The following is a 12,729-nucleotide window of genomic DNA, read 5'->3' as shown; positions in this document are numbered from 1 at the left end:
TAGAAAGGAGCTGAGGGGAGCGGGCACCCTACGCTCTTGCTGCTGCACTCTGGAGCAGAGTCTGCCTTGTAGAGCTGGGATGGGGAAAGAGAGAGTACGCTTGAGTCAAATGCCATACTCTCACTTCTTTTGCTGGAATTTCATAGATTTTCTTGAGTTGATGTTTCTTCATCGGCTGTTTGTCCTTAGGATCATTTCAAGAGGCTTTAGATGGTTGATTTTCATCCTTTCCACCAGTTAAACTGGGAGCAGGTCAGCAGACATCCGCAAGCTGCCTCCACAGATGTTGCTCTTTTGTTGCTATGGTTCTGACTTTTGCAGAATGCCATGGAAATGTAATCATACAGTATGTAGTCTTTTCAGAAATGCTTCTTTCACTCAGAAATATGCACTTAAGATTTACTCAAGTCTTGATAGCTCATGTCTTTATACCAGTGGACAATATTCCATTGTATGGATAAACTAAAATCTTTTTACCCATTCGTCTATTAAAGATGAATTCTGGTACTTATGAATGAAGCTATAATACACATTTAGCTACAAGTTTCTATGTGGACATAAGTTTTTAAATCAGTTTGGTAAATACCGAGGAGTATAATTTCTGGATCATATGGTAAGGCTAGTTTTGGCTATTTAAAAAACTACCATATTGTCTTCCAAAATTGTTGAACAATTTTGCATTTCCACCAAAAATAAATGAGAGTTCCTGTTACTCCATAACCTTGCCATCAATTGGACTGGCATGGAGAAAGAAAACCAGTAAGATGTATATGTATGTATGTATATTAATAAGATATATGTGGGCTTCCCTGGTGGCGCAGTGGTTGAGAATCTGCCTGCCAATGCAGGGGACACGGGTTCGAGCCCTGGTCTGGGAAGATCCCACATGCCGCGGAGCGACTGGGCCCGTGAACCACAGTTACTGAGCCTGCGCGTCTGGAGCCTGTGCTCCACAACAAGAGAGGCCGCGATAGTGAGAGGCCCGCGCACTGCGATGAAGAATGGCCCCCACTTGCTGCAACTGGAGAAAGCCCTCACACAGAAACGAAGACCCAACACAGCCATAAATAAATAAATAAAATATTTAAAAAAAAAAAAAAAAAAAAAAAATAAGATATATGTATTTATATATATAATATCTTATATATAAAAGTAAGCTATATATCTTTTATACATATCTTATATTGATATATATCGTATAGATAAAATAAGATATGCCTTATTTTTATATATAAGTTACAATTTATCAATGACACAATAACAACTGTAATCTTATTACAATAAGATATATATCTTACATATGTGATATATATATACATATACACATATACATATGTATATATATATATTATATATAGAGAGAGAGAAAGAGAGAGAGAGAAGTTATTTTAAGGAATTAGCTCATAGGGTTGTGAGGGCTCTAAGTCTGAACTCCATAGGGCAAGCAGACAGGCCGGGAATTCAGGTAAGAGTTGATGTTGTGGTCTCATTTCTGAAATGTGCAGGGTTGGCTAGAAACTTAGGCAGGGTTTCTATGTAGCTCTCTTGAGGCCAAATTTCTTCTTCTTTAGGAAACTGCAGTCTTTGATTCTAAGGCCTCAAACTGATTGGATGAGGTGAATCCAGTTCATGGAGGGTAACCTGCCCTATTCAACGTCTACTGATTTAAATGTTCCTCATATGTAAAAAATATCCTCTCAGCATCCTTTAGCCTAGGGTTTGACCCAACAACTGGGCAAGTAGCCTAGCCAAGTTGACATGAAATTAACCATTACATTGGGGTTTGGTTTTAGCTATTCTAACAAGTGTATAGTGGCACCTCTTTGTTATTTTAACTTGCATTTCTCTAATGACTTCTTTCAGATTCTCTCATAGGCAGTTGTGTGTTGCCCTTTTCTTTCCAGCGTATGTGTCATAATTATACTCTCATGTTTCTGTGCAGACTACATATTTTTTTAAGAAACTGGGCATTTTAGATAATATATTGTATCAAATGTGGTTACTGGCTATCACCTTAAAGAGAATATTTTGTGCTGGCTTCTATGATGTGTGCTTTCCATGCAATCACTGTTTTCATTCTCAGAACAATCCTTTGAAACAGGTACACTAATTAAGGTCATATTCCAGAAGACAAAGTGAGGATGAACATGAAGGAACTTGCTTTGGGCTTCATACCTGATGATCACCCCATGCTCCACAAAGAATCCCACACAAGCCACGGCACCACACGGAAGGGGGAGGATGGGGCAGGGAGAGAAGGTGAAGAACTTGGTTGTGAACACGCTAAATTTCAGAAAAAAATGTTCCCATAAATGGTTATTAAGAATCTCCCTAAAATAGTGTTTTACTGGACTGCTCAGGTGAAGCTAGGTTTTGCTGTAAGAACCACCCCTCAAATCTCCATGACTAATCCTGCTAGGGTGAATATTCGCTGCTGGTCTGAGCAGTAATCTAGGGCACTGCTGTTGGGGACGGTGCTGAGCAATAGAGCGTCTTTGATGCTGAGGATCCAGAAGGTGGGTCCATGGGCTTCCTTGTCACTGTGGGAGGGAAGAGATGCCTGAGTGTCCTGTTCAGCTCTCTTGTTCTCCTGGACATGACACATCACCTTCATCCATAGCCCACTGTCTAGAATTTGTCACTGGGTTCTGCCCAACCACAGTAGGTAGGAGTGGGAGGGGCATGAGGACACGTAAAATGCTGGCTCAGCCACCATTCCTGCTACAATGGCAAGGAATACTACTTTCATTTATTTCTTTAAAGAGTAACACATAAAAAGAGTTTATGCCCATTTTATACAATAGCTACTTTTTCATCCCTTACTAAGAGTACTTTTCACTTTGTGTTTCATATTATATCTACACGTATGGCCTTTTATGATAAAAGGATCTATGGTGGAAAATTCTAGTGATATCACTCATTGAGATAGGTAAAAAAAAATGTAATAAAATTACAACGCATACAAAAGCGCTAAACTGACATCTTTCATTTCAAATAATATAGAAAACAAGATACTAATGTATTCAGAAGGAACTTGATCCTGGAAAACAACTAAACACTGCATATAATACACTTTTAATTGTACTTATGGGCTTGCACAAAGTAAGGGGAATCTCCAAGAGGCAAAAAATAATCTGAATGAAAACAAGAGCTGATAAAAGCAAATGTCAACATGAATTCTATAAACAAGAGTCTAAGTATTGGGCCAACAACAAACTGACAGCGGAGAACTTGAAATGTTTTTATTTATTTATTTTTTCCCAGCATCCATGCTTTCTTTTACTAAAAGGCAAGTGACTTGTAGAAATGTCAGTAACTTCAGCTCACCCAAGGAGCCCCGTACAGTTTTACATAAGAAATATACATCACAAGTGGTGTTTGGACCAAGTCTTTGCTCTCCGCTCTACTCATACCTCATGCCCACTGCTGGCTCAGGAAATCTCTCATGGTTTTTAACAGTGTGGAGCTTTTACAAAGGAAGTTGTGTTGGAAGCCAGGAGGGATGGTCACCATCTTCACCCTCTCTTTGTTCCTATACGCATTGTGTGAAATTTCATAGAGCTTTTTTCCAAATTCCAAAGGCACCGTTCTGTCATCCTCACCATGTATGATAAGAAGGGGAGAAGACAGGGATTTAACATTTTCATCATTGAGGGAGACTAGTTCATCTTTCCTCAGGGCATCCATAAGCATGCTTAAAAATCCTGGAAGTTTCCGGTAAATCTTTAACAAGGGGTAATTGATACTTGCAACCCATATGTTGGTAAATAGAGCTTCCAGGATAACAGTATCAACTGGGAATCCTTCCTCTTCTAGAACTTTTGCAGCATTTGTTGTAACTCCTGTTCCCAGAGAGTGGCCCCAGAGACACACGGGGGTGGTACCACTTCTTGCCTTGGTCCACTCGTAGACACAAATAGCATCTGAAGTCAGCCCATCCTCCGTGGGCTTACCGTCGAGTCCCCAAACCCTCTAGAGTCAACAGACGAGACATGAAAACCACCATCACTCAGCGCCTTTACTAGCTCAAGTCTATGAGGAGTAGTCCTGTGCTCTGCACTGCCATGAAGATAAACAATAATTGGGTTGCCATCATGGAGAGCTGCTTCATACCAGCTACGGCCCTTCCCCTTAGCACCCTCCCCTCGGCAGCTAGGAACTGTGTACCAGATACCCAGAATCATCCTAGGTTCAACTTTAATGTAGAAGTTCACTGCGTGAGGAATCTTTAACTCTGGTTTCTTTAAATCCACAAGAAATGGTGCTTTCAAAAGGTTGAAAAAAATCAGCATGTTCACCAGAGGAGGGAAAATATGTTCTTTTCATGATTTACTTGTAAAACTGGTACACAGAGTGGAAGTTTTTCTTCTGAGTGTTGAACAGGAGTATGGGAAAGATCTCAGGTTCCGCGTGACCATGTGCCACCACGCAGTCACGCGGCCCTGCTCGTCTGTCTCCACCCGCATCACATCCCGATCCACTGCGGCCGCAGCCACGGGAGCTGCTGCCGGTAGCCCGGAGCTGCGCCCGGCCGCCCGCCTCGCCGGCGGGGGCAGCCTGAAATATTTTTAGAATAAACTAGAGATTCTGATAGTTGGCCAGAGTGGTCCCGCTTGGGTAATACTCTGATTGCAGACAGAAGAAAATGCTCCTAGAAGAAAACAGCCACAATTTTTGTCCCTGGATTTCCACAGATTAATTTCAACCAATGGGAGATCAGAATAAAAGATCCTAAACACACAGGGAAAGAAACCACTATAAGAAAGAGTCACCAACAAATAACAGAGTTGGTTATCAGATACAGAATATAAAATAACTCTAACTGAAAATATTTGAAAAGACGTAGCATAAAATACAAATTTGTAAAACTCCAAACTCAAATACTGCATTAAACATCCAACTCAGAGCTCATGAGAAACCTAGTGGATTGGCAGGTATATGTAGGAAATAATCCAGAATGTAATAAAAAGTAATGAGATGATGGAAGAAAAGAGATGAAACCCAAAGAGAAAGTCACACTGATATTTGAACAGGAGTTCAAGAGAGAGGAGAGCTGTGGCAATAATTGATTAGATGAATGGCTGAGAATTTCCTAGAAATGATTAAAAAGTACAAACTCACAAGTACAGAAAGTACTATGTATGCCATAAGACAAAGAAAGAAAAGGAAAGGAAAGGAAGAAAAAACAAGAAACCAGAAATTCTTTCTTAGACATATTTTAGTGAAACTATAGACAAAATAGCAAAGAAAAGGCAAAGTTAATTGAAGCAGACCATGAGAAATGATAGCTCACTTACAAAGATATGCCAGTGTGATGAGCAACAGATTTACAACTGCAAAAATAGAAGCCAAAAAATGGTAGAGTAACATCTCCAAGAGACAGTTAAGGAATATCTGTGAAACTAGAATTGTATATCCAGCAAAATAAATTCTCAAGAGATAAAGTGACCTGAGGATATTCTCAGAGGAATACAAATAAACATTTTCTTTTAATTTATTTGTTGAACTTTAAGTTGAACTTTGTTGAACTTAACAAAGAAGAAAAGTGATCCCTAAAAAAAAAGGCAACACACATTAGAAAATCTAAACAAACATTGTATATAAAGGAACATTAATGATAACAATTAGGGTAGAATTAAGAGGACTGAATTGAAATGTTGTCAGTAGTAACATGTAAGATGTGAGGAGTTAAAATATTATAAGTACCCATTAAAATTTCAAAATTAACCACTAAGACAATAGAAAGGAGAAATTGAGTAAATTAGTTCCAAGCCAGCTGATGGAAAATATGTAATAAAGAAACAAAAATTAAATTGGTTTTTAAAAAGGCAAAAAAGAGGTAATAAAATCATATCAAGGCAAAAAGAAATTTTTATATACATGTCTCTATATTATTACATATATAGACATATATATGTGTGTGAATGTGTCTTTAAAAATATTATATAAGTGGTCTAACTTGAGGTTTAAAGCAATTTTTCAGATAGGGTGCAGGAAAAATTTATTTATATAATACTTTTAAGTGACATAATTGAAGCATAAGCACATGGAACACCCAACGCTACGTACAAGAATATCAGAGCAACACTGGTTAAATCGTCCAACTAGAAGCTATGTGTACTCCCATTTCCTGAGAATGGATACATAAACTCAGTAAAATGAGCAAATGCAAGAGTGTTGAGGAATCTCACAAACACGATGTTCAAGTTCAGTAAACCAGGCACAAAAGAGTACCCTTTTTGTGACCCCCTTTACATAAAATTCAATTGCTGGCCAAACTAGAGTGTGAAGTCGTGATGGTAGTTAACCCTGGAGTATGATGGGTGGTAATTGAAACGGGGCATGGAGTGAATGCCTGGGATGCTGGAAGTGTTCTGTCTGTCTGCTTTTAATCTGTGTGCTGGTTGCTTGGGTGTATTCAGTTTGTAAGAACTTCTCAAGCTTAAGATTTGACTGTATATGTGTTATACTTCAATACTATGTTTTAAAAAGTCATGAGAGGGCTTCCCTGGTGGCGCCGTGGTTGAGAATCTGCCTGCCAATGCAGGGGACATGGGTTTGAGCCCTGGTCTGGGAAGATCCCACATGCCACGGAGCAACTGGGCCCGTGAGCCACAATTACTGAGCCTGCGCGTCTGGAGCCTGTGCTCCGCAACAAGAGAGGCCGCGATGGTGAGAGGCCCGCGCACCGCGATGAAGAGTGGTCCCCACTTGCCGCAGCTAGAGAAAGCCCTCGCACAGAAACGAAGACTCAACACAGTCATAAATAAATAAATAAATAAATAAAAGAACGTGAATTTCAAAAAAAAAAAAAAAAGTCATGAGAGTTTGAAAAACTGTGTGTGTGTGTATGATCACATCAAAAAGCAAAGCCCAGAAAATCTCAGATGTATATTAATATTAGATCTGTATTATATTGATATTGGACAAAAAGACGTAGAACAAAGGCATCATTATGGGATAAATGCATTGAGAGTCTAAAAAAATGAAATAATGTAAATATAAAGCAAGTTGTAAGTGAAGCTGACAAACCCACTATCAAATCAGGAGTGCTCAACTGGTTTTTAAAGTATTGAAAGTTCAAAGTGATTAAAGTTTAGTTAGAAAGATACTTTGCATAAAAAAATTAATGTCGGGGCTTCCCTGGTGGCGCAGTGGTTGAGAATCTGCCTGCCAATGCAGGGGACACGGGTTCGAGCCCTGGTCTGGGAAGATCCCACATGCTGCGGAACAGCTGGGCCCGTGAGCCACAATTACTGAGCCTGCGCGTCTGGAGCCTGTGCTCCGCAACAAGAGAGGCCGTGATAGTGAGAGGCCCGCGCACTGCGATGAAGAGTGGCCCCCACTTGCCACAACTAGAGAAAGCCCTTGCACAGAAATGAAGACCCAACACAGCCATTAATTAATTAATTAATTAAAAATAAAAAAAATTAATGTCTTGATTTATTGGAATAATAGAGATAGAACCCTGCACCCATGTGACATTTACAAAATTTAACTTCTTATTAGGTATAGGCAATATGTCAAGTGACAAAAAATGGAAATATTTTATATTAATTAGTCCGTATTATAATTAAATTAGAATTTTATAAAAGAGAGGATAAATGTAAAACCTCCATACAGTAAAAGGAAAACAATGTTTTTAAATACTGCATAGATATAAGAAGAAATTACAGTAGAAATGTAAAAACATACTTGTAACTGAAAAATAATGAAAGTAGAATACACTGGTACTTGTGGAACTCAGCTAAAATAATGCTTAAAGGAAAACAAAGGCATTAAATACTACATAAGGAAGTAGGAATGAGGGAATGTTTGTGAGCTAAGCATAAATTTAAGTTTTAAAAAATAACAGAATAGATATCAAAATAACTGATGATAGGGAAAAAAAATGGAGGAAGTTAACTAACGAAACAGGAAACTAATCACAAAAGCGAAATCAAGAAAACGAAAGACAAACCTCTACCAAAATGGATGGAGATGAAGGATGATGAGGAGAAGGAGATTTAGGAGCAAAAATCACTGCTATGAAGAATGAAAAGTGGGAAATGGCATAGGAGCATCAGATACTGATATTTAAATGAGATAATAAAAGCCAACAAATTTGTCAATTTTGTCAGAATAGAAAGATTTCTAGAAAAATATAACATCCTGGAAGTCTTATAATCATTAAAAAGCGGAATCAGTAACTACAAGTCATCCCATGAAGAAAACATTAGTATCAAATGTTTTACACCTGAATTCCACTACCTTTCAAGGAACGGATTATTGTAATGTTGGTCAACCTCTCCCAATAAATCAAAAAACAGCAATTCACTCCATGAGAGCACTAAAAACTCAGTGTCAAAGCAGACAAGGTGAGTTAGAGAACAGAAAATTGCAGAATGAATACTATTTATGTTACTATATTTTTCAAAGTACATAGAAGAACCCAAATACTATTAATGTTGATATTTATAGATAATTTTTATTGATCACATATTGTGTGCTAGCGCCATTCTAAGTGCTTTATATGATATGTCATTCAGTGTCACAGCAGTGAATGGGATAGGTGTGGCTCTCAGTTTAGAGACCAGAGGTATGAGGGTCAGGGCAAGTACATGTCCTCCTTCAGGCTACAGGGGACACAAGTGGAACATGAGTTAGAATGTGGTCTAACACACAGTCCACACTCAGCAAGACACTCCCAGGTGATTGCTCAACTTTTGTCCTTCTAAAGCAACTTATAGTAATAGATTTTAGAATAGAGCCAGACATTCCCACCATTTATACTGATGGAAAGGAAACATAGCCATGTTTTACCCAAAATAATGGATACATTTTTTAATTCCTTTTTTTTAAACATGCTAGTTTATACTCGCTTGCTGGTTTCTTTATTTTTCAACAGTTTTGCGGTCTTCATCGAGATGGAATGTTATATTAACATATTTTTCCACATAAGACCTGAACAGAGATTGATATAAAAATTTAGCTTAGGCTTCCCTGGTGGTGCAATGGTTGAGAATCTGCCTGCCAATGCAGGGGACATGGGTTCGAGCCCTGGTCTGCGAAGATTCCACATGCCGCGGAGCAACTAGGCCCGTGAGCCACAACTACTGAGCCTGCGCGTCTGGAGCCTGTGCTCCGCAACAAGAGAGGCCGTGACAGTGAGAGGCCAACGCACCGCAATGAAGAGTGGCCCCCACTCGCCGCAACTAGAGAAAGCCCTCGCACAGAAACGAAGACCCAACACAGCCAAAAATAAATAAAAAAATAAAAAATTTAAAAAAAAATTATTATAAAAAATATTTAGCTTGTTCTAGAAAGCAGATGCAATGATTACATTAAGAGAATGATTTGCTCATGAATGTGACATTCTTATAGTAGTCTATACACAACCACCCAAATAGTATTTGGGTTCTTCTATGTACTTTGAAAAATATAGGAACATAAATAGCAAGCAAATGTTTGTGCAAATGACTTGAACAGTAAAATCTGATATATCAAACAGTACTCTTTAGATCTTGTAATGTATCTGTCAAATCACTTCATCTATTGTTAGAATATCTTTGATTCCATAAAACTCCAGGAATGGTAATTGAGAGAGAGAGAGAGAGAGATCACAGGTAAGGACAATTGGTATTATAACCATGCAGACATATTGGTCCTGTAAAAAGTAGATTTGTATTGATTTCCTATTAGACCTGTAAAAGTATATGGTTCAATTTTTAAAGATATTTGAATTATGTATTGCTCTCATGTCGTTTTCAGGTGATCACACTGAAACAAAATAGAAGGCATTAAGCCTACCATCTCTTTTCCGTAAAATGGAATTACTTTTCTGAAATCTTTGCAATGGTAAAGTCCTTTTTTTTCTATTTTTGGACTTTTCATTTTATAGTGAATTTTTCTCTGTGCATGTTGTGGAATTACTACATTAAAATCCAGTGAACATAGCAAGCAGTGATGAGGAGTCAAATCAGTGTGGAGTCTGATTTTATACATTTTAAAGGAAGTACATTTTTCTACCTTCAAGCAGCATATGGAGCTAAAGAAGAGGTATGTCCTCATTTGTATCAGTGAAGATGAAGAGCAATTAAACAGTTGTGTCAAATAATATAAGCAGATTTCCATCAGTTATGTTCACATAGAAACTTATGGAGTTTTTCATAGGTGAAGTTAAATTTTCACTTCCTACTATTTTTGAACAAAATTATCTCCAAGTTTTTATTGTAGTATTTAGTTTTGTACTTGAATGTCAGTGATGAGTAGCTGGTATGTTTTTTACTCCTACCCAAGCTAGGAAAGTAACAAGTCTTGTAAAAGAGAAATGGGAAGAGTTACGGTAGTAGACGATGCTCCTATGATATTCTACTGAAAGTAGCCTGTAGAAAGAACTCTGTCCATTTCCAGATGTACAGGCTCAAGCCAGGCTCTTGAAGGTCTGAAGGTCATCCATAGGACTTGTACTGAATTCTACACTCCGAAAGTATCTCTCATAAATAACCACAAAATGGATTTATGTTACCTTAAACTCTCTCATCACTGACCACCAAGATATATAAAAGCACACATTAATGATTTATGTGCCCCAAATCTCCTTGGCAGGAAAAAAAAATAAGAGAACAAAAATCAGACAGAAAACTCAGACTATTTTCCTTTAGCATGTATGCTCAATAGATCAGCAAGTGGAAGAGCTACACTTGAAAAGTACTTGTATTAATGTAAGTCAAAACACCTCAGACCTGAGAACTTAAATTTCTGTTTTCTGAACCCCAAACCGAATGTTTTATTTCCGCATTCTAAATCCCATATACTAAATATTTGAGAAAAAGGTGACAGCCACTTGATTACAATAGCTTTTTTGCTACACACAATTGGAGAACAATAGAAAATTCTGTTATTCATTCAATAAACAAAACTTTATTTAGTACCATCTCAATGCCAGACACTATAGACTGTGAAGTTTAATAGTGAGTGAAGGACATTGATAGTTAAAAAGGTGATTGCAATATAGTTGGTCCACCATCTTATCTTAGTTTCAGGCGTACAACATAGTGATTCAAGATTTTTATAGATTATACTCCATTTAAAATTATTATAAAATAATGGCTATATCTCCCTGTGCTGTACAATAGACACTTGTATCTTATTTATTTTATACATAGTAGTTTGTGTCTCTTAATCCCCTACCCTATCTTGCTCCTGCCCCCCGCTGCCCACTGGTAACCACCAGTTTGTTCTCTATATATGTGAGTCCGTTTCTGTTCTGTTATATATATTTGTTTTATTTTTTTAGATTCCACATATAAGTCTGTCTGACTTATTTCATTAAAAAAAGAAGGTGATTTGAATAAAGTGTGATGATCACTTTCCCAGAGTATGTGAACAGAGCACAAAGAAAGGTTGGGCTTAGGCATTGTAGAAAAATCTTCCAGAAAGTTCTGAGGAAATGGGGGTGAGCAGACGGTAGAACTACCGTGCCCCTCCCCACGCCAGTGATGGATAATTTTATGTGTCAGCTTGACTGGGCTAAGAGTTGCCCAGACAGCTGGTGAAGCATTTTTTCTGGGTGTGTTTGTGAGAGTGATTCCAGAGGTATTAGCATTTGAATCATTAGGTTGAAGAAAGACATCACTCACCGATGCAGGTAGCCAACATCCCATTCATTAAGGGCCTGAAGAGAAGAAAAAGCAGAGGAAAGCCAGATTTGTTCTCTGCATGAGCTGGGCATCCGTCTTCTCCTGTGCTCGGGACAGGAGTGCTCCTGGGTCTTGGGCCTTTGGACTGGCAATGGTTCTCAGGCCTTCATGTTTGGGCCGGAACCACACCACAGCCCTTCTGGGCTTCCTGCTTGCAGATGGCAGATTGTGGGACTTAGCCTCCGTAGTCATTCACAGCCTTACAATAAGTCCCTTTCTATGTATCTATATATGTCCTATTGGTTTGTTTTCTCCAGAGAACCTTGATCAATACATCCCCAAAGGAGAGCTACCAACTGAGGGCTGTGGGAAAGAGAACATACCGGGAACAGGTAGCTCAAAGGAAACAAATGTGGTCACAGGAAGTGTGAGAGAGGGAGCAGACCCCATCACGTGGAGTCTCTTAGCCAAGCTTGGAACTGAGTCTGAGGAAAATCATTTGCCAGTTAAGTGTTTAAACAAGGACATTTACGATCTAGAAGTGTCCCTGTGGCTAAGATTTGGAAAATTAATTAGAAGAGACAAGGAGAGTGGCTACGAGTCACGGATATGGGAAGGGCTGGATGGTGAATGCCTAAGGAAGAAGATATGCTTCCAGTTGTGAATGTGTGATTTGGATAAGAGAGAATAAATTGCTGGTGGTCTGTGCTGCATGTGAGGCCCATAGGGGAGTGGGTGGGAGGAGGGTTTGATAACAAGGACGGATGCTTCCTGAGGGTATGAATGGCTGCATTAGTCAGAGTACTCCAGAGAAACAAACCAATAGGATATGCATATACGTAGAGAGGTTACTTGTAAGAAATTGGCTCAGGTAATTGTGGGGGCTGAAATGTTCAAATCTGCAGTGTAGGCTGGCAGGCTGGAGACCCAGGAGGCACTCTGATGCAGATGACTTCTGAATGCAGTCTTCAGAGGAATTCCTTGTGCTTGAGGCAGCCAGTGTTTTTGTTCTATTCTGGCCTTCAACTGGCTGGATGATCCCCACACACATTATAGAGAGCAATCAGCTCAAAGTTAACAAATTTAAATACATAAATCTCATCCCAAA

General features: G+C 38.7%; 1 protein-coding gene across 1 annotated transcript; it reads right to left on the bottom strand.

Annotated features, from left to right (window-relative positions):
- Positions 1–3,414: 3,414 nt before the first annotated feature.
- Positions 3,415–11,713, bottom strand: LOC118900571 (protein ABHD12B-like). Its single transcript, XM_036862966.1, is given in 4 exon segments — positions 3,415–3,956; positions 3,959–4,168; positions 4,400–4,557; positions 11,622–11,713. Coding segments are annotated over 4 exon segments (1,002 nt in total).
- Between the last annotated feature and the right edge of the window lie 1,016 nt (positions 11,714–12,729).

The sequence above is a fragment of the Balaenoptera musculus genome, chromosome 9 (genome assembly GCF_009873245.2).
Source record: "Balaenoptera musculus isolate JJ_BM4_2016_0621 chromosome 9, mBalMus1.pri.v3, whole genome shotgun sequence".
NCBI lineage: Eukaryota > Metazoa > Chordata > Mammalia > Artiodactyla > Balaenopteridae > Balaenoptera > Balaenoptera musculus.
This window is presented reverse-complemented; position numbering and strand designations above follow the sequence as displayed.